General features: G+C 40.2%; 1 protein-coding gene across 1 annotated transcript in view; it reads right to left on the bottom strand.

Moving 5' to 3' along the window:
- Positions 1-22,194, bottom strand: part of ALK (ALK receptor tyrosine kinase) — a 587,955-nt gene that overhangs the window by 51,637 nt on the left and 514,124 nt on the right. The window contains exons 12-14 of the mRNA XM_081903661.1: positions 11,455-11,617; positions 5,650-5,797; positions 992-1,129 (exon numbers count right to left, since the gene is read on the bottom strand). Coding sequence (XP_081759787.1) covers positions 992-1,129; positions 5,650-5,797; positions 11,455-11,617 — 449 coding nt within the window. The remainder of the gene's footprint in view (positions 1-991; positions 1,130-5,649; positions 5,798-11,454; positions 11,618-22,194) is intronic.

The raw sequence follows: 22,194 nt of genomic DNA, 5'->3' as shown, positions 1-22,194 counted from the left end.
TAAAAATATATATATTATATCTCTTTTTAATTCCAATAAAAGTCCCTAGACATCTATCAAGTGGACATAGCCTTCAGAAGGACAAGTAGACATTAATAGGGGCGTCACTTCATCCCCTTGTTCATGTCGGCTGCCCTCTTCTGAACCTTTTCCAACTCTACAATATCCCTTTTTGAGGTGTCATGACCAGAACTATACAGATTTTTCCAAATGCGGTCACAGCAGAAATTTCCATTCTTGATTAACCACAGCTTGTCGTTTCAGCTGACCTTGAGAAACTTTTTAATAATCTGAGCTGTGGTTTATTTGAAACAGGGCAACTTCAAATACTGGTTTATGAAAACCCTGGGCTTTTTCAACCAATCACAGCTAGGATTAACTAAAGTTTGTATTTTGGAAGTCACACTAAACGGGGTTTAATAGAGAATGAAAATGAAAGCTTCCAATCTTATTGCAGCCATATTGGAAGCCAAGGGTAGAAGGAGATGATACATGAACTCAAAGGTCACTGGTTTAGCACAATATTTAATCTGGCCCACAAACGTAAGCATATGTGTTATTTCCACACTAGCCAGCTCCTTTACCCAACTGTGAATTCCTGAGGCTTAGGAAAAGGTTGTAATAGTGGCAGAGAACACACTCTGCAGGTAGGGCTAGAAAAAGCCTCTGTTTGGGACCCTGGGGAGCCTCTACCAGTCAGGATAGTGAAGCAATGAGCTAGACAGACCACTCGTATTTTTGATGTTTCTGTGGTCTGAATGTCACAAAAAGTTAGTTGGTGTGATGTCATCAAACAGATATGAGATAATTAAACAGCAACCTATATAAGTGCATGTGTTGCAATTACCAGGCTCATTTGAGGACAGAGGAGATCATACTTCCCCTAGTTCAGGCTGAAAAGGACCAAAAGGAAGGAAGCATAAGTAAACCGAGTGCCTCAAGCTGAAAGGACAAAGCTTAATATTTGTATGGATGGTGGATATTTGCGTACCTTAAATATATAAGTTGCTCCTCCACCTCCACCACCACCTCCAGCCCATTCATAGACACTCTTATTTACTTTAATTTCATCTTCAACGACATTATTCTCTCCAATGCAGACCTTCTGTATAACTTGGTTGGTCAGAGTCTGTAAATAAAAATGTCCAGAATTATACCGTGGACCTGACATAAGACTTCACCTATCAAAAGCACCTCTGATTATGCCTCTACTGACTCTTACCCTTATTTAATATTCACAAAGCAACGGGCATCAGAGCAGATGTAAGTGTGGCCATGTCAATATAAGGGTTAGCCTAAGCATGCAGCAGAATGAGGTGGCAATGCAGAGGAAGAACCCTGTGGTGGTAAAGTGGGCTGTATCATTCCAGACTGTACATGGGGAGGATCCCATTACTGAATGCTCTTCTACACAGAAAACACACAGAGAATGGGATGGGAAGAGAACCTTTCTCCTGATGCTGCTGTTTTACTTGTAGGATGTTGGTTACATGAGAGAGGATTGAAAAGTGACAACTCCATTTGCTGATTGAAGTGGAACAGTCCACTCTAGCTCATTGGGACTCTGTCACTTCATTCTGCTCCATGTGTAGATCAGGCCCTGGTCAATTGGCAAGGAACTGATAATGAGGCTAAAGATTCTGTGAAGAAGAACCTATTCTCTTGTCTATCTTAATTTGCTGCTTAATGCAATCATAAAAAAGTGTTAGGCAGCCCCATAAAGTGATAGCATTTTTTTATCTGCAAAGAGATTATCGGAAAAGAACCCTTTCTTCCTGCCAATAATTAGGACATTTGGCCTTCATGTATATTTTAAGGGATTCTTCAATGAAGATTAATGATTGGAACCACCTGACAAGCAGGAAGAAACAAAGACACCCAATTTGGAGAAAAGGGCAGTGGTAGAATGAAGAATACAGAGTCTGCTCCCAGCCCACCTAGAAGATCTTCCTACAGTGTGCTTCAGCTCAGCTTCAGAAATATGTAACTGGGGATGGACAGACCCACTAAAGTGTTGTCCATCCCAGTTCTGCACAGGGATGGAACTAAGCCACCCTCATTTTGTTTAAAATCTGAACAAAAACACAAATGTAAAAAAACCAACCAACATTAGAATAAAATAAAAGTGCTTAAAACGTGCGTAAGACATGCCTCAATTTGGTAAGTTGGTAACATTTTTTCCTTCCTTCAAAGAAGCTCAGTTATCTAGGTGTCCACAGCCTGGAACAGCTAGTGTGTGTGAGGCTTTGAATAGAGAAGATCAAAGGGAGTGCCAGGACCTGATTTGGATTCATGATCTGATCTAGGTCATGATCCACTGAGATTGAATCAGGTAAGTCTGCTTTGGAATTCGACTTCTGTACATTCCTCCCCTATCAACTAGGTGCAACAGAAATTGCACTGCCCTGTGTGCTTGGCTGCAACAGCAGCAGCATCTGCTCCCCTGTACTGAGTACAGAACAACGTATTCATTATGAGAAGTGGATAAATGCATATAAATGCTAAATCTGAATTATGCTGCCCTAGCTCCTGCAGACTGCCAGAGAAGACACAAAAGGAAGAAAAGGAAAGGCTCTGAGATACATTGCAGAAGGTGTTGATTCCACTTGCTCTAGAGACTACTCAGATGCTGACATAAAATGAGGTTGCTTCAGAAGACAAGAGTTGTATTGCTGTATTACTTACTTATTTATTGCATTTATATCCCACAATGTGAGTCTGGTGGGTTTACATGGTTGACTCCCTTTCTATTTTATCCTCGTAGCATGCCTGTGAGGTAGGTTAGCTAGAGAGACAGCAGCCCAAGGTCACCCAGTGAGTTGAATGGGAAGTCGAACCAGGTCTCCCCCACTGATGGTTCAATACTTTAGTCACTGTGCTATGCTGGATTAGACCAAAGGTCAATGCAGTCCTTCAGTCTGGTGCTAAATAGTGGCCACCCATCAGAGATCATAGAATCATAGAGTTGGAAGAGACCACAAGGGCCATCGAGTTTAATATTAGCTCAAATGCAATGTTTTTCAACAGGCCACTTCAGACATCCATCAAGGTCTGCTGTACACATGGCTGTCTTATGATTTCTCAGCAGTTGTCTGTGGTATACTACACTTGATGGCTGGCAACTGAGTGTGTAAAACCAACTCCACTGAAAACCATTTTATGTGAAACGTGGAAAGATGTTGAATTTCTTGCTATGGCTTTGTATCTGTTTTGGCACCCCACTGATGCTGTAATTTCCAAGCGATATGCATGCAGGCCAAGGCTTGGCCCTCTTCCCCATGTTGTTCAGATCAATTTGACCTACAATATTGAAATAAGAGGGAAGGTGGCCTTGGTCCCTCTCATGATTTATAGGCCAAAGCTCAGCCAAGGAACATGAAAAACAACATAGGCCTAGAAAGAAACTATCTTTACAAAATTGCACATGCTGATGATTAACCAAATACAGTCCTGCTTTGAGGTGCTTTACCTTCATTCGGAAATACTTTGTGAGGGAAATGGAACCAGATCTACAGCAACTTAATCTTAAATTTATGCCTCTAAAGTTAAGCTTGTTGATCAATAGCAGGCTCTCAGAGCTGGTCCACAGAAGGCTGTAGATGCTATAAAAATCCCAACACCTGCTAACTCTAATTCACAGTTGGAGAAGGGATGGTTAATCAAATGACTTAGTGCAATGACCCAGAGAAACCAATAGATCACAATTGGATTTTTTTTTTTAAAAAAAAGAAAGACGACTTCATGGCAAAGACATAACTGATTACAATCCAATCAAGTTAAAGCCACTTCCACAAGTCAATGCAATCTCTTTGCCTCGATGAAAGAATTACATTAGCACTCAATAAATCTTTGCTAAGATTACGGTGCCCTGTAATTTAATGACTTCGTATATTATCGTGTGCTGCAATGCACAGATTATGGATACAAAATAGGAGACTGAATCTAGATAGACCACAATCCAAAAAATATTAACCTCTTGCATTTATGTGCATGGTGAGCGTGGATGTGAAAGGGGATGCACTGTGCCCGCCTAAGAATTTTTTTGTGGTATTGCTAGGACCTTTGTAATGGAGTCCTCCACTTTCTTTCTTCATCCTGTAATAACAGCATAAGAATCTGGTGTCCAGACCCTAGTCATCTGAAATATACTCAAGCAAAGAACCCTGCTGAATACTTAAGGCTCAGTGGAAACAGCACTGTGCAGTTCCAAAAAGAATCACTTGTCTTGGAGTTTTCACATAAGGGACACAAGCTAAGCTAAAAAAAGATGTATTAGGGGAAAAATGGAACACACAACCTGAATTCATCCCCCCCAACTCAGTAACATGAGAACTTAATTCAATGGTCTTGCGATCCCTTTCTTCCATTCCATTAATGTTCACTGAGTGTTATGACACAGAGAAGTGGAAACCACTGAAAGTAGCTCCCAGATTATTTAAATTCCTCTTCACAGAGATGCCTCCACCTTTTAAAATTTCACCTCTGTGTTAAGTTCCCATGTACCATGTAGGAACACTTACCTCACGATGTAACATCACCACATTGTGTATTTCTCTACCTCTGGTAGTAGCAGCCAATAATACACAGGGGGGAACCCAGGAAGTGATGATGCCACACTGGTGGTTGAATGTTTTTACATGTAGCTCAGTATTAGAACATGTGTTTTGCATACAAAAGGTCCCAAAGTGAGCTAGATGCACCAATGGCCAGTCTTGGTATTAAGCAACTTCTTATGGTCCTAACTCCATCTAGGGATGCCATTTTGGTCCTGCCTCTGACTACTGTCCTGCATGTAGATGTGTCATTCTAGCCTCATTGCCAGGGCCATCTTGAATTTAAATTTATTTTGTTTAAGATGCACAGCCTTTCCTCATTGGCTCCTCAAAATGATCCCTGCTTAAGACTTTTGTTTTTCAGCTTTCTCTGCTTCAGTTGAAAGCCTCCAATTGATTAAGGAATCTTTAGATGATTAACCATCTGCTTCTCACTGATTAATTTATAACATGTACATAAAAACAGCAAATTACCCAAAACTCCCCTAGTGATCTAAATCTGAGCCTACATCTCTCTACTAGAGAGGGGGAGGGGGGAGAGAAATTTGATTCAGATTGCATTTAAAGGTAGGCAAACCAAAGCAATTCACGTTTTCTGAAACAATATGAGAACGGGAACAAGCTGTCCTTCAAAATTTGCACTTATCTGAAATGTGTGATGCAGTTTCCAACCGGTGTTTACAAAAATGTATATATTAGAGGAAAGGCTGCATAAAAATGTATATAGATATGAAAACAACATAGAAAAATGCAATATATTAGGGGAAATGCTTGCAAAAATGTGTATATTAGTCAAAACTGCATACAAACTTGTGCTTATTAGGAGAAATTTCCACTGAAATACTGATGAATTATCATCATTTAAAATAAAAATAAAAATCTATATTGCAAATTGCTGTAGAAATGTGGAAAACTGAATTTGAGGTAGGAAAAATGAGAAACTGAGAAAACTGAAATTGATGGATCTGGCCATTAATAAATAAGTGTGCCTTAACTCTCAAGGCCCAGATATTTCAGTCCAAACAGAGTGTTTCAATGTGCTCGTGGATGGGGGTGGGGGTGGGGATGGCCTTCATCAGGATGGATGATAACTTACACTAGGGCAGGCATCTTCTCCTTGTTGTCCCACCAAAATATACAAGTTATCATTCTTCTGGAGTTTAAATATTCCAACCACAGAAACGCCATGTGACCTCATGATACTGTTCTTCCCTTTGCCACCAGATGCCCCATAGCCTGAGACTCTGCAAGTAAAAGAAGAGAAGGAATAAGCCAAGGAGTGCCAATGGAATAAAATCTACACAACACGTACCATTGGTATCATTTATTCTGAGCACAGAATAACCTGGGCTTCCCCTGGGGCAGAAGTAGGATTTTTCAGATTTTTCCTCCCCCCAACTTTCCTTTTTCCAACTTAGTCGTTCATCTTGGCTCTGCTGCAGTGAGGATACCTAGGCTCTATGCTCTTTCCAAAACAGACAGATACAAGCAAAGCCTTGGCTGTCAGACTGAATACAGAGCTCCAAGCCGATCACAAAGCAGAGGGGATTCTTGGACTCTGACCCAATGATGTTCGTGTCACTTTCTGCGACCCAAGCAATCATTCTTCCATAAGGCAGGAATGGACGCAAGAGAGAAAGTGATGGCCACAGGATAGGGTCCCCTGAACAGATGCTACGAGGAACAGGAATCATTGAGCTGATTTTCAGCGGGAAGCTATAATGGCTAATGAGGTGCACTATTGAGCAAGGCAAGCTGGCAGGGCTAATTGACTGCAATTAGGAGCCATATTTTTCTGTGTATGAGTAGATTTTGCATATAAGCAATAAAGCCGGGAACCCAGAGAGACATGGTTAGTGCCTCATTCACCAGCTGTGAAGGATGAGGAGCGGCAAACCCTGGGTTGTGGTTACTCCAGATTTGTCAAAGCCAATGGCTACAAAGAGGTTATTGGCCCGGCCATTGATAATAGGCTGCAAATTTGCAGAGCTCCTATGAATGCCAATGACCGTCTTGTCAAAAGTTGCTAAAGTAATAGAAATGTATGAAAGATCACCAGAGTCAGAAATAGGGACTCACTTTTGCAAAACAGACATACACTTCTCTATTACTGTTGCTATGTTTAACAGTGAACCTGGCTATAAAAAGCAGGGAGAAATTTTCAAACATATTGTGTTATTCGGAGTGTTGAAGGTTGGGGGGAGAAATCAAAGTGAAGCCTGCTGGTTCTTTTTCAAACTTCTGTTAATAGTAAAAGAGAGTTCCTTTTGTTTAAAACAGAACACCATTGCATTTGCAGAAGGCTGAGGATCTGAGGCGAGAATATATAGGTAAGTGAGTTTCTTACATGACATTTGTATTTGCTCCAATACGCAAATACAAAACACACGCATAACGGGTCAGTTATGAGGTGCTCACACATATTCCTTAGAAACATACGGACGGGACAAACATAGGGAGTAACAGATTGTTTCTCCCATGTAGTTTGGCAGAACGAAACCACACAGAATAATTGACAGGATAAGAATGCATTTTTGTTTTCTGGAAATGGAAGCAGAATTAAACATTTTCTAAGAAGGAACCTTTTAAAGGAGCTATTGTGTTTTTAGCAGCAGGAGCATTGCTTGCATGTATGTAGATTCTCTTTCTCTCTCTCTCTCTCCCTCTCTTCCTCTGGGATACAACTGAGGGGAGAAAATGGTTTTGCACACTGAAGCGATGATGCGCAACGATTCACTTGGACCTGAAGATGCACAATCTCCACTTGCCCTTTTATTGCAATTGCTGCTGTCTTCTCTTCTCCCTCACCAGCCTCCAGCCAGTTAAGACAAGAAAACCTTTGGAACCAAAGAGAACTTTGGTCCCACTTCACAGTAGATGAGGCAGAAAGCTGCAATCCTAAACCTACTCACATGAAAACAGTGGGACTTTTGCGTGGACATGCATACGATTGCACTATACAGCAATGGAATGGGGGCCGCTGTTTTAAAATACTTGCTGTTCCGGTTTCTGGGTCTGCTGGCAATAGTGCACAGGACTAGACACTGCGACTAGACACTTTCACTAGACCTAAGTTAGGACAGGGCAATTTTGCTGCAACGGTAGAAGCAGCTTAGCACCCTATACCAGAACTTCAACGCCAGAGTGGTGTTACTGCTCTGGCAAAAAGGAGAAACCTCATCAGGTCTCGGTACTGTACAAGGGGCAAGTGGTGGTCATGGGCTGGCAAAATAGGGTCTGTAGTAAGGATTTTTCAAGGGTTTCGGAGGCACGGCAGGGAGAATGGCACGAGGGTAGCAACAATCAATGGTCAAATTGGCCTAGGCCCCTGTGGATGCCAACCATTTTAAGCAGTGGGAATTTCTGGAATGTTGAGAATGTGCTATGGGTGCCAGTCAAAACAATGGCTGCCATATCTACAAGAGACAGGAACACACAATGGCCCAGACAGACTGAGATCTTTTGTGGACATGCTAAGAGGTACTGATGGCACCCACAGGCACTCAGCTAGAGACCCCCCAGGGAGACCCCTTTGCAATACTGAAATAAGGCATTCATAGTGACTGCTTTCAGAACAGGGATGTCAACTCAAATTATTGTGCCTGTCTGATGTTCTAAGTAAGCTTGTGTGACTGGAACTGCGCAACGGGTTGTGATGTCTCGCCGGCACTGAGGATCTTGTGAATGACACACCACAACTTTTAAATGACTGGCACTAATTATTCAAACATGGACATACAATGCGCAACGTCCCATAAAAATCATTCAGTATATCAATGGCCTGCAACTTTTGATCTGCTTGCGAATGTATCATAGAACAAAGTCAGCCCAGGGTTGCTGGTGAATTTTGCTTCTTCCCCAGGCATTAACATTAAAGAAATGAGACTTCTGTGCATATAATTTACTGCTTCTCTATTTTGCTTCAGGGTTATATTTTAGATGCTTACATACTATATGCCAGTCTTGAAAAATTCCTCTCACCCGTTCCCCCACAGGCAAGTCATTCTTTTCTGGATGGCTGAGTGAAACATCATTAGTTTTTTCATTATCATCAATCGCCCTCAAAATGGGTAGGCGAGCAGATTTGGAACCTCTCTTAGTCCATTTTTCTAGACTCTTGCTCTTTGTTATTTTGTATGGCTGTAATACTGAGTCAAGGAGGGTGGTTCAGAACCCAACATTTCTTTTTTTTATTATTATTAAAAATGTACTAGCTTTCAATTACAAAAATCCAATATATACCACATTGTATCAATACCAGATTACCCCACACATTACTCATTAACATCAAAAAATAACCAAACACACACACATTTTTACCTTCCCCCTGCCCAAATCCCCAGACTTCCCTCCACCCCCTCTTCTGGTTCTTTAAATAAACCAAATCATCTTTACCAGATGATAAATTTCCAGATCCCTTTACCCAATTTTCCAACTACTAAACAATTAAACTTGTCGACCCCTCCACACAAATCAAAACAGAAAAAGGACACATGAAGGCAACACAAACTCTCAATCATACCTCAGATATTTTAAGCCATCACCATGGTTTTTCAGCAAGGACTTCTGCATTAAAATCAGTGGCACACTCAAAGGATTTCAATTTAAAATGTATGGAATTCAGTGCCTGGGCTTCACAGTGGCAGTGGAGAAAGTTATTGCTTCAACAGGGATATTTGTGTGAATGGTTATTGGCTGATTAACATCCTATATCCTTTTGGTCCATGGGGTCACGGACACGACTAAACGACTAAACAACAACAACAATCCTTTTAAATGTCATTGTGGGTGGGCTGGGTTTATTGGGTTTATTTTTGTTCTTGTTTTCATTATTTATTTTGTGTTTCTATATTGTATTTTTATGCTGTGAACTGCCCTGAGATTTTGAAGAGTGGCACACAAATTTAATACAAAATAAATAAATAAAATAAACAATTTTTTCAGGTACAAAATGTTATCGGTAACATACCCATTTCATTTAACATAATCATGTGGATTGTTATAACAAGCTGCTTAAAATTAAGATTCTCAGGCGGTAATGCCTTGCTTAAATTCTGGTTTCATAACATGTGATATGATCAGGTGATTGGTTTTTGGAGTCCAAAATGCAGCACTGTTTTGTGCTTCAGATATATCAGAAAATTCTGTCTCAAAGTAATCACATATTAGGTGCTGAAGTTGGCGTATAAGAGGGGAAGAGGAGTGATGGGGAGCTTGTAGGTTTAAGGTTTGCTCCTGGCTTAATAATAATAATAGTGGCTTATAAAGTTGGAATTGTTATATCTGAACAAGGTATTAGTGATCCTTTTGTACTACTTTGGGTAAGATTTCTATTTCTGAATGAATCCTACTAGCATTTTAAAGTTTCTCAATTTAAACAAATTCTTTGTCTTTTTGGTACCTATCATAATCTGTCTTTTTGGTACCAATCAATTTGGGACATGCTTATGTGTGCAAAATGCAAAATGTGTCCCAAAGTGACTTACAGCAAAAACAAACAAACATTAAAACCCCATATAAAATGACAATACAGCATACTTAAACATGTTCATCCAAGAATATATAGAAAAAGACAAATCCAACCCATCCCACTAAAAAATGAGAGGTGACCCACCTAAAAAACATAACTCACTACCCTCTAAATTACATCCCAGTTAAACATCTATCATTGTGGTTTTAAATTGCCACCAAACATCTTGAAAATATTTGACCTCCCTGGTTCTCCCTTTCAACTTCCTTTTAACAACTTCATTCGCTTTTCTCTCTTTTAAAATCAACTGCAGCCATGCTGACCTGTCTTGGCAGCTTTCTAATTACATATATATTGAATTTGATGGCACTGTGGTCATTCCATCTCAAACCTTATGATTGTCAGGGGAGGCCCTGCTGGTGGTGCTAATACTGGGTGCTGTGTGGTTGGCATTGACCCATGACATGGCCTTCTTGGTGGTTGTTCCCCATCTATGGACTCCCCTCCCTGGTGAGGTGCACCTGTCTCTTTCATTACAGTCATACCTTGGATCTCAAATGCCTTGGCTCCCGAACAAATCAGATCCCGAACGATCAAAACCCAGAAGTTAGTGTTCCGGTTTTCAAACTATTTTTGGAAGCCGAATGTCCGACGGGGTTTCCACGGCTTCCAATTGGCTGCAAAAGATTCCTGCGGCTAATCAGAAGCCACACTTTGGTTTCTGAATGTTTTGGAAGTCAAACGGACTTCTAGAATGGATTCCGTTCAACTTCCAAGGTACAACTGTATTTACGTCCAGGAGGAACTTACAAATATTCCACTTTACCCAGAAATTTGATTGCTGAAATATACTCATCCTGACACACTTGTCATTAGGTGTGAGGGTATGGGGATATTATTAGATGTTTGTTATTTCTTTTTTAAAAACAGTTTTTAGATTTCTAAATGGGTTTTTTATTTTGTTTTCAATTGCCTTTGGTGTTTGCTGTCCCGGGCAACTTTGAGAAAGGGAGGAATAGAAATTGAATAAACACACATATGCATCTCACACGCCAGAACCTGGGCACCACTCAATATTATTCTCTCCTTTGTCCATTTTTATGATCAAGTATTCTGATGGACAATCATTTGCTACATCTAGGAATATTCCAGGCAATCTTTATTTAATTCCTTGAGCAACTGCATGCCCTCAAGCCAGTCACTGCGGCAGGAACAATATGGTATAGATTGCAGATGTGTGCCTCTTTAAAACTTGGCAAACTCTAGCTCCAGTCCTTGGTGATAATGGGAAGGCAGTTTTAGACACACTCCTTGACGCTCTCTTCATTACTACTTTTCATGCTCAAGAGATGAGCCCTGGCTTGGATAATAGGTTTCAGAGAAAAGGCTTGGAAAGTCCTCTGGAACTAATGAAACTAATAGAACTCTTACCTGTAAGTATTGGTTGCAGGCACTCTCCACACTTGGACACCTGGAAAATTATCCTCCGTCCCTACCACTACACTGAGATTGGAGTTCCTATAGGCATCATTGCATTGGGTCTGGGTGGGCCCTTGAGGTCCATTAGCACCACAAGTATTGAAGAGCCAATGATCTGAAAGAGACATAGAAATATACACTGAGTAGCAAATACAATCTTCTCTGACTGTTGGTTCCTTTGTCTCACATTAATGGCAGTGAAGTGTAGAATCTGCAACGGTGAGGAAATACACCACAACTCTATTTCCCAGTTCAATCCAGATCTGGATCCATAATTCTGAATCTTGTACTCTCATGGCCATGAACAGTGTACTGTACTGGACTCTGTGCAATGTATTCACAAGTCTCTCTCTCTCTCACACACACAAAACCAAAATACCAATAAAGATGGATAGAGAAACAGACTCAGCTATAAATCAAATGCAAACCTAAGCTGAAAAACTAGGGCCAAAATTGGGAGCAGAGAGAATAAGGGAAAGTAACACTGCCTTTGTAACAATGGTTAAGACACAGACAACAAACTTTTTTGGGGGGGGCGTGTAAGGATGGGGCTGGGATTGAATTGGAAAGGATGGGAAACAAACAGCTTTAAGGCCAGGTAGGGAACTGAACAAATGCCACCAAACTATTTCAAAGAGACGGTATTTACAAAAGTGTAGGGGAAGTGTGAGCTTGCTGCATCTTGAAGCTTTGCCTTCGCTCTTCCTAAACACTGTGTTTGAGAGTATTGAATGAAATTCTACAACTCTACAATGAGCCAATTCCTGTCTTTGCCTAACCCTGGTGTTCTCCTTAAATGGTGTTGTAATTAATTGAAACACCTTGGAGACAGTCTTTGCGGCTTTAGAGAGGCTGGTGTTTTGTTTCTGTTTTTAGTTCTGGATCGGCACAAATCAGCACAAATTGATTTGAAATGCCCCCCCCCCCCCGCTCTGTGGCAATTTGTAGCTGCCACAACCTAATCCAGATCTGGCACAAATCGGCTACACAGCCCTAATTATTAGCTACTATTTGTAGAGATGAAGAGAGTGGATGCAATTAAACCTAATGACAATTGAGATTTATTAGCTGTTATTGCTTTTAGCTCCGCTTGGGCTTATGTTTTTCAGTGCAATCCAATGCATATTTATTTAAAACTAACTTATGCTGCATACAATGGGGCTTACTCCCTGGAAAGTAAGTGTGCACAGGTTTGCAGTCTTCACTTGTTCTTATTCTGGGTATTTTTATGCTGTTTTAATTGCTTCTGAAATGCTCCTTGTGGGCTTTTATAGCAGAAAGCCAGAGTGTAAAATGCCTTCATTCCCTTAAATTGCAATCAAATAATGTCTACTCAGAAGAAAATCCCTTTGAGGACAATGGGACTTATTCCTAGGTAATGAGCAAAGGGTTACAATCTTATAGTAATATAACATGTTAATGGCAAACATTCCACCATGTGCATATACAGCACAATTGTATATAAATATCTGCATTCAACAGAAATAAACATTCAATTGGTCTACTTCCAAGTAAGTGGGTACAGGATGGGTGACAGCCATTTTACAGCAAAGCTCACTGTATACATTGAGCAGACACTGAAGTCAAAAAGGTGGGCAATCCAAAATGTTACCAACCAGAACAGTTATTATTATTAAAAACTCTTTCTCAATGGAACACATGAAAAATTCTAACATTTATAAAAATCTTTATATGGCATAATAGCTTTGCCAGCTTTTTTCTGAAACACCTTACTTCAAATAATGGAAAAGGCTAACGTACTGTAATATAAATCACTAGTGTTCATAAATCATGAAATGAGTATTATCACTCAGTAGAAGCTTAGCCATAATAGATATTGGCTGCAACCCAAGCAAAGACATGAAGGTAGCATTATGTTGCAACCTTGCTAAAAGGATGCAGGCCTGAGTATGATCATTGTCTTAGAACCACATGTATGTCATATTGGGTGAAAGCAGCATATAAACATAATAATTTGAATTTTTTATTATTTTGAGAAAGACTTTGTAGACAGTTAACCACGTCTGTTCTGCAAGACAGTTGGTTTTGATGTGAAACCCTGGAGCAAAGGCAGACCAAATCACCTGATTCTGCCCTAGGTGGACCTACATGTTCCAGCATATGCTTGCTAAACTTTTGTGCCTCTCTTCAGGAATTTGTTTTGTATTCTGGAATCTATAGTTCCACTAAATATTCTATAATCTAATGGGGTGGTTGCAGTTTAGGTGGTCCTTGGACAAACCTATCCATAAATGCTCAGAGGCCTTCTGCAGTGGCTTGGCGTGATGACATCATTAGTAAGGTACGGTGTGTCACAAAAGTACCTGAAATGGCAACTGACCCTTGGAGTCCCTTTCAACTCTACAATTCTATTATTCTATATTTCCAGCCCCTGTATAGACCTGTAAGCTCACTTAAATCATTTGGGGAAATTCCACTCCAGGCACTGCGCCCTACAAAATATTATAGTGGGGTGGCATTTTCTGCTGTTTCCTCTGTACTGCGGAGCGCTCTTTCCTTTGCCATATGTGAAGCTGCAACCTTCAGCTGTCTCACTGGAGACTTATCCTTTTTCTCAGGCCTTCCCTGATACGTAAGACTGGACATTGTTTTACATGTCTGAATCTTCTGAATTTGCTTTATTAGCTTTTGTAAATATTGCTATTTTCCTGATTTTAGGTTGTATTTTCATTTTAACATTATATTGTTTGTTTTTTTAGACTGTACATTGCTTAAAGATTTTTTTTTTTGAAATATTGAGTGGCATATAAAAAATGCTTTTAAATAAATAACATTCATACAGCACAGTTCCTGTTAAGTCAAATCTGCTTTGGTGTGGTTTTGCCAGCAGCAGAACCACAGGCTCAACAACCTCTCTCCCCTGAATACAGCTCAGCATTCCACAACACAGTGACCACTGGAGCCCTAGAGCAGGAGTGGCTAACCTTTGATCCTCCAGAAGTTGCTGGGCCACATCTCCCATCCCTCCTGGCTACTGGCCATGTTGACTGGAGCTGGAGGGAGTTGAAGTCCAGCAATGGCAGGAGGGCGATGGGTTAGCCTCCCCTACCCTAGGGGCAATTAGTAATGCCACAGAGTAGCTGATTTTGTTTTAGTAATTCATCTCTAAAGTAGGTGCTAGGACTCAAGGGAACGAGTTCTGATGTTAGCCAGGTAGCTCATAACGCCAACCCGTAAAGGATGTAATCCCAATCTATAATATAAATGGCAGATTCACATTAACTTTAGTGGGATGTCAAAGGTGCTCACATAGTTCCTATTTTCACAATGCCTTGAGGAAAAGAAGTGTGAAACCATACATGAGAATCTACAGAATTTCAAACTAATGGGGTAAAGGTTTCTAAATAGAGTGCTGCATAGGCTTCCAACATAAACCATTCCTGAGCCATTTTGATCGTTCTGAAAATGATGGATCTTGCACAGAAATTGATGTTCATCAGCTTAATTGCTAATAAGAAAACAGAGGGCCATCTTGCCGGCAGTCTTGGTGTCTTAACACTTTGTGATCCCAGTAGGCTTGGGCCAGATGCAACGGAGCATATGTTGAATAAAATGAGCAGGCAAAAACCTTATACCAGGAATAATAAGACACACTTCTGATATCTCTGGTGAAAAATTAAATGTACTCCTGCAGGTGGGAGCAGGCGACCTTGAAAGAAGTAAAAAAAAAGAGAGAGAGAGAGAGGGAGGGAGGGAAGAGAAAAAAACACCACATAGCAAGGGAGAAGATTAAAACAGGAAAAATGAAGGCATGAAGAAAAATCCCCATATCTGGTTGAAAAATAATGGCAATTTAGTAGTTGTTTCATATACCAAGTACCGGTATACCAAACTATTTTCTATATCAAGAGCCCATCCTTCATGTTGATTTCATTTCTGACATTGATGAAAACCGTCTCTGGACAAAGGAGGCATAAAGTGCATTTGGGTGCACATTAATGAGATAATAGGTGCACAGTGCCCTCCATATTCATGAACTTGTATTGATCAAGAGGCACATGACCTTCAGACTGAGAAAGCTTAAGCTTCTTTCCAGCCAAGGTTATGAAGGTGAAAATTACAAGGAACCTGACAATCTTTGACCTCTTTGGATGATGATGGAGAAACCAGCAACAGCAGCCCTATCCTTCTACCCACCCAGAATGAATAAGAGGTGGGCTGCTCCTATCTGAGTGTTGGGTCTGGCGTATGACCAGGTCCTGGTGTCAGAGCATCATCCCCTTGTACCATTGTTGGAAAAGTGGCTCCGTACCTAATTAGCTGCTGCCCCTTCACGATGGGTTCATAGGATCAGGCAAGTATTTCTTACCCCTTTGACTTGCCATTGTGCAACAGCCTATGTTGTTGTTTTTTTCCTTCTGAAGATGTCGCTTAAGCAATGTAATATGAGAAAAATACCCATTCTTCTTGACTCTGTTTTTACCTCCCCGCCACCTCCCGCCAAAAGGCAGATGATATTCAACATTTAACAAGCTAAACATCATGAATATAATAGAGAAGCAGAGGGAGATGGCAGGATCACACATATACAGTACTTAAGAACAGGTTGGCATACTTGATAAGGGGGAGAAGACAGGAAGAAAATAGTGTTTTGGGTAACTGCACTTTTAGAAAAAGGCAGCAGAGTTCAGATTGCCAAAACTAATCTAGGTGTAACAAAGAATTCACTTCTGTTTTTCCAGATGCATCAGGTTTCTATGGCGTATTTTATATAATCTCTCTGTAATATATATTTGTGTATGACTGTCATCATGCTGCAGTTTGTGTGGCAGCCTATAGGTGGCCATGCCAACTGCAGCATAACAATGGACCAGAGGGCAGCCCAGGTGAGCTGTTGAGGAAGGATAAAAGTTTAAGTGATGGTGGAAGATGCTTTGGACAGCGATTTAGCAAATGGGTCTCTGAATCATGGCCTCCTCCCATTAAATGTTGCTGGAGGAGCATTTAAAGCAAGGTGGGAAGCACTTCAGAAAATGGTCTGGCAAAGTGCTCTCTGAAGCATCTCCCACCCTCCTCTAAAAGGGTTAGGGCTGGGCAAGCTGTGAGGGGAAAGGTGAGTGGGTGGATAAGGTGTAAAGATTAGGGGGGTTGGCGAGAGGAAAAGAGAGTGGGTTGGCCAGGTGTGGGAGAAGGGGGCTTGCAAAGGAGTGCAGATTTGGCAGGAAGGCATGTTGGTGAGAGAAGAGAGGAGGAGTGGCATATATTTTTACATTCATAGCCCCTGCCAAGGAGTCAAAGGTGACATACTTGGTTCTTCCTCCTTCTCCATTTGATCCCCACAAAAACGCAGTGAAGTAACGTATTCTGAGAGACCGGCTGCCCCAACGCCACCCAGTGAGCTTCATAGCTTCAGTACGGGGAGGAGTTTGATCCCTAGTCTCCCAAGTCCTAAATCAACACGGTAGGCACTACACCATATATGTGGGGCAGGGATGGCCAACAGGTAGATCACAATCTACTGGTAGATTGTGGGGTGCCTGTGGTAGATCACGGGTAGATCTTGGGACCCCTCCCACCCACCCCTAGAGACAACTTTTATCTCCAAAAAAACACGCTTAACAACTTTGGTCAATCCAGTGGGTAATCACCACCAGTTTTTTTAATAGTGGGAGTAGATCGCAGTCGCTTGGAAGTTGGACAAGCCTGATATAGTGTATAACCCTCATAAGGTACATAGTTGTTGACATTCAAGTCCTGTTCATTTCAACCCAACTAAACTGTGCGACAAAGTAAATGCGATGTTAATGATTTGGCAGTGCTACCGCAGTCTGTGAAAAAGAAGAAGAAAGAAGAAGCAGCTAGCTGAGAAAGAAGATGCATTACAATGTGAGCGGTACAGGCTACTCGTAATAATAGTAGCTTAAGCCAAGAAAGAGGAGCAGTGAAAACAATTCAAAATGTTGTTAATGTGAACCATTTGCAGGGTGTGGTAACTTCACTTAGTAAAGAATTGCAAGTGGAGGGAGGTTAATTACCTTATCCAGTCAGAGTTATATGCAAAGGTTATCTTGTGGTGACTGTTGTGGGTGGGTGAAATTGCTGCCTTGTTGCATCCCTGCATTGGAGCAAACATGGTTAGGATTGCGCTGCCATATTAAAAGCGGCAGCGAGAACTCTGGAATTTGAAGATAAGAATGTAAGAAAAGCCTGCTGGCCTATCTAGTCCAGCATCCTGTTCTCACAGTGGCTGAACAGTTGCCTCTGGGAAACCACCAAGTAGGATTTGAACACAAGAGCACTCTCCCCTCCTGTGGTTTCCAGCAACTGGTATTCTGAAGGAGTGCAGCCTCTTAACTGCGGAGGCAGAGCATAGCTATTGTGACCAGTAGTCATCAATAGCCCTCAACTCTATGAAATAAAATAATGATTTTTAAAAAAAATTCTTTGGATGTGATTCAGACATAAGGATGAAAGAATTTGGAAGCCAGTGTGCTGTAGTGTTTACAGAATCATACCAGGAGAAGGGAGGCCTGGGTTCAAACCCCCACTTAGGTGTGAAGCTCACTTAAGCGATTTTGGGCTCAGCCTAACCGGTTTCACAGGATTGCTGTGAGAACACAAGGTGGGAGGGAGAACCATGTAATAAATATGTCCCCTTCACTTCCATGGCTTCACTCTGTCCCTTTGTTCCACTTCTATATCCTGGTTAAGCTAAAATAATTTTTAAACTAAATTTCAGGATGGAAGCATATGTTATTTTCTATCACTTCCACTTTCTTCAGTTCAATTGCATCTTCATTGATACAAACGACCATTTAAAAAGTTACCTTCATGTGTGTGTGTGTGTGTGTGTGTGTGTGTGTGTGATTGCATCTAGCTTCCTCGTGGGTATGTTACTGGTGGTATTTTAATGATGTGCAAATTCAAATCCTGCACATTGCTAAAAGTCCTGCACACTGATAAACTCTAGGCAATCGCACAAAATAGCAATCTTAATACAATCATGATATGCTTGATCACACTGAAACAGGTACAAGCACTGCCAAAACAAAACAAAAGCAATTTGTACATGTAGCTTTGTTTATGTAGAAAAGTGTGTGTGTGTGTGTGTGTGGAGATGCAAATGAAGGAACTGACAGAGGTGGCAAACTGCATCCAAAATTCAGCAATATAAAATGGAAGGAGAAAGGATTCTGTACGCTGTGTTTTCACTTTAGAAGCAAAATCAGGGTAACTCACAACACCCAGAATGGGGAATAACTTCCAGGAAGGTGATTAGGGGTACACAGAAGTACCCCTAATCAGAAAGGGAATTAGGAATAAACATTGGAGCCAAGAGCTGGCCTTTTGGGTAGGTGGCATTATTCTCCATTCCAATTTTCCATCCCCTTAGTTTATTACACCACTAAATGTATATGAAGATGCCATTTATATAGTCTGAATCTGAATATAAATATGAAAGAACTGAGTCACAGACTGATCTAATTCCCTTACCCACCCTGGGTAATTTCCATGAAACTCACATTGATCTAAAATCTGTATGTAACATTTGCCCGAAGCCTTAAGAATATCAAAACAGGTATTCAAAGCTCTTTTAAACACTGGCTACATTGCCTCAGAGGAGGTCATTTCCATAAAAAACACGAATGTTTCTCCTTTGTATATTATTGATTCCCCCTCCCCTCTCTTCCCTCCATGGACCGAGGAAAAGAAATCTTCCGGGTGTCACACATATGCCATTAAAACGTCATACAGATTGGTTTCTACAGGTTGCCACATGTTATAGTAGTTTTGAGTAATTCAGTTTGGAGCACAGCTTTTGATCTTCACAGATGAAAGTAGCGGCGCTGAAATGGAACCCCTTTAACTAGCTCGAGAGACTGCAGTGTAGCATTTTCCATCTGCAAACAACCGTAATGCTGTTGTGCATTGTACTGGCAAATGCATGGCTCTCTCTTTGTTCTGCAGTGCAGAACACAGAGATACAACGTTGGTTGGATAATCTTATTACCCAGAGCACGCCGCATGCTGCAAGCCCCAGTCTTGTTTTTTTAAACAAAGTTGCTGAACAAAATCTCAGTTGCTCAAATTTTCAAAAGCAGCAAACTATTCCCTGAACTACTGGCATCATGGCTGAGCTCTTAACTCTGAAAAATCAAGGTACAGACTGGGCCAGAGTTAGACCAGAAGGCAACCTCAGGCAAGGCACATCTTCAGCTTCCCCACCATTGTTTCCAACTTCTAAATACCTTGTTTTTATTGCACTTGCATTGCATTTTATGACTTTGAATTATACACAGTAGAGATGGGCAAATATACCAATTTTGGTTTCTCTCAGTTTCTCTTTTTCCAGAAGGTTCAGTTCTCCACATTTTCACATTGTTTTGCGTGTGCCTTTTTGAAGTGCACATGAAGATATTTCAGCATGATTTTCTCCCAATATACACACTTTTGTGTGAAATTCCGCTTAACATACACATCTTCGCAAAGCAATTTCCCCTAATTTAATGCATTTTTAATGTTATTTTCACTATTGAAATGCATTCATATGCACACTTTACACTATCATGTGCATTTCTGTGCACACCACTGCTAAATTTAGAGAAGTCCACATTCTGTACTATGTGTTTTTGTTTCGGAAACTGAAAATTAGGTAAGTTCACGTTTAATTGTGAACTGATCCCAATATCTCCCCTGTCCCATAGTCTACTTCAAACTGTTGGTGAAGATTCACAAGACTGAATGCTCTGCAGAAGTCAGAGCAATATATATTGGCCAGCTAATTTGATAGTAAATAATGTACTGACTGAGAATTGTAAAATAACTAAAGGAACAAGACAAGGCTGTCCGTTGTCACCCTTGTTGTTTATATTAGTTTTAGAAGTATCGGTGCAAAGAATAAAATGTAATCAAGAAATTAAAGGTATAAGAGTGGGACAGACACAATATAAACTGATGACATGGTGATATCTGTAGAACCAATAGAGTCAATCTCAAAAGTATTACAAGAGATAAAAAATTTTGGAGATGTATGTAGCAGGTCTTAAGATTAATAAAGATAAAACCAAACTCTTGGTAAAAATATGAATGATGAGAGTAAAAATAAATTACAAGATGTGTCAGGTTTAAAGATTGAAAGGAAGGTCAAGTATCTAGGCATATGGTTAACAGCAAATAATATAAATCTATATAAAGATAATTATTAAAAGATATTAAAAGAAATCTGCAGATTTGGAGTAGAATGAAACGTTCACGGTTCGGCAGAGTGTTTACTATAAAAGTGAATATTGCCAAGAATGTTATTGTTGTTTCAATCAGTTCTGTTGATTGGCAAGACAGATTGTTTCAATGTATGGCAAAAAGATACTTCTAAATATATCTGGCAAGGAAAAAACCTGAGAATAAAATGTAAAATATTGATAGATGCAAAAGAGAAAGGAGGTTTCTCCCTGCCAGATATGAGATTATATTACGAAGCATTTTGTTTTTGTTGACTGAAGGAATGGATGGCACAGGAGAATCCAGATATCTTAGATTTAAAAGGTCATGATAATATTTTTGGTTGCCACGCCTATCTGTGGTAGAAAAGGTGAAAGTAAAGGAAGGTTTTACAAATCATATAATCAGGAAAAATTGTATAGAATATGGGAGAAATATAAAAACTTATTGGAGACAAAAACTTTGGCTCTCACCGTTGGAAGCCAAAGCAGTAAAGAAAAGGAATAAGGTAGAAGGTTGGGCAGCTTATAGAACTTTATTAAAGCAAGAGGGAGGTAAGTTTAAATTGAAAGAATTCAAGGATTTCTCAGGAAAGTTAACAACATGGATACAATATCATCAACTGAATGAAGCATTTAAGAAAGATAGGAAACTAGGATCTGGGGAACAAATATCAAAAATGAAGAGATCTGTTGGAATGTAATGTTAAAGTGCTGTCTAAAATGTATAAGATATTATTAGACTGTCAAACAAAGGATAAGCAAGTAAAATCTTCAGTGATACACTGGGCAATAGAAAGATATGGAAGCATGGGAAAGATTGTGGAATACAGATATAAAATTTATAGCATGTTGAAGCGAAAGGAAAGTCCAATGCTGTAAAGAAAAATATTGCATAGGAACCTGAAATGTAAGATGAGATGGTTAGACAGTGTTCTCGAAGCTACAAACATGAGTCTGACCAAACTGCAGGAAGCAGTGGAAGACAGGAGTGCCTGGCGTGCTCTAGTCCATGGGGTCACGAAGGGTCGGACACGACTAAACGACTAAACAACAACAACATGCTTTAAGAGAAACTATATGAAAATGTTATATAGATGGCATCTAACACCGAGTAAACTAGCAAAAATGTGTAAATCAAAATTGAACAAGTGTTGGAAATGCAAAGAGAAAGAAGGTACTTTATATCCTATGTGGTGGTCCTATAAAGCTTACTGGGAAATGATATACAATGAATTGAAAAAGATATTTAAAATAACATTTGTAAAAAAACCCAGAAGCTTTCCTTCTGGGAATTTTAGGGGTATACCTAAACAGTATAGAAATTAATTCATGCATGTGACTACAGCAACAAGGATATTATTGTCTCAAAAATGGAAAGAAGTCCCGACAAAAGAAGACTGGATACAAAAACTCATGGATTATGCAGAAATCACGAAACTTACCAGAAAAATAAGAAATCAAGACCACAAACTTTTTATAAAAGAATAGAAATGGTTTATTGAATATGTAC

This window comes from Podarcis melisellensis, assembly GCF_964234715.1.
Source record: "Podarcis melisellensis genome assembly, chromosome: 3".
In the NCBI taxonomy this organism is placed as follows: Eukaryota; Metazoa; Chordata; class Lepidosauria; order Squamata; family Lacertidae; genus Podarcis; species Podarcis melisellensis.
This window is presented reverse-complemented; position numbering and strand designations above follow the sequence as displayed.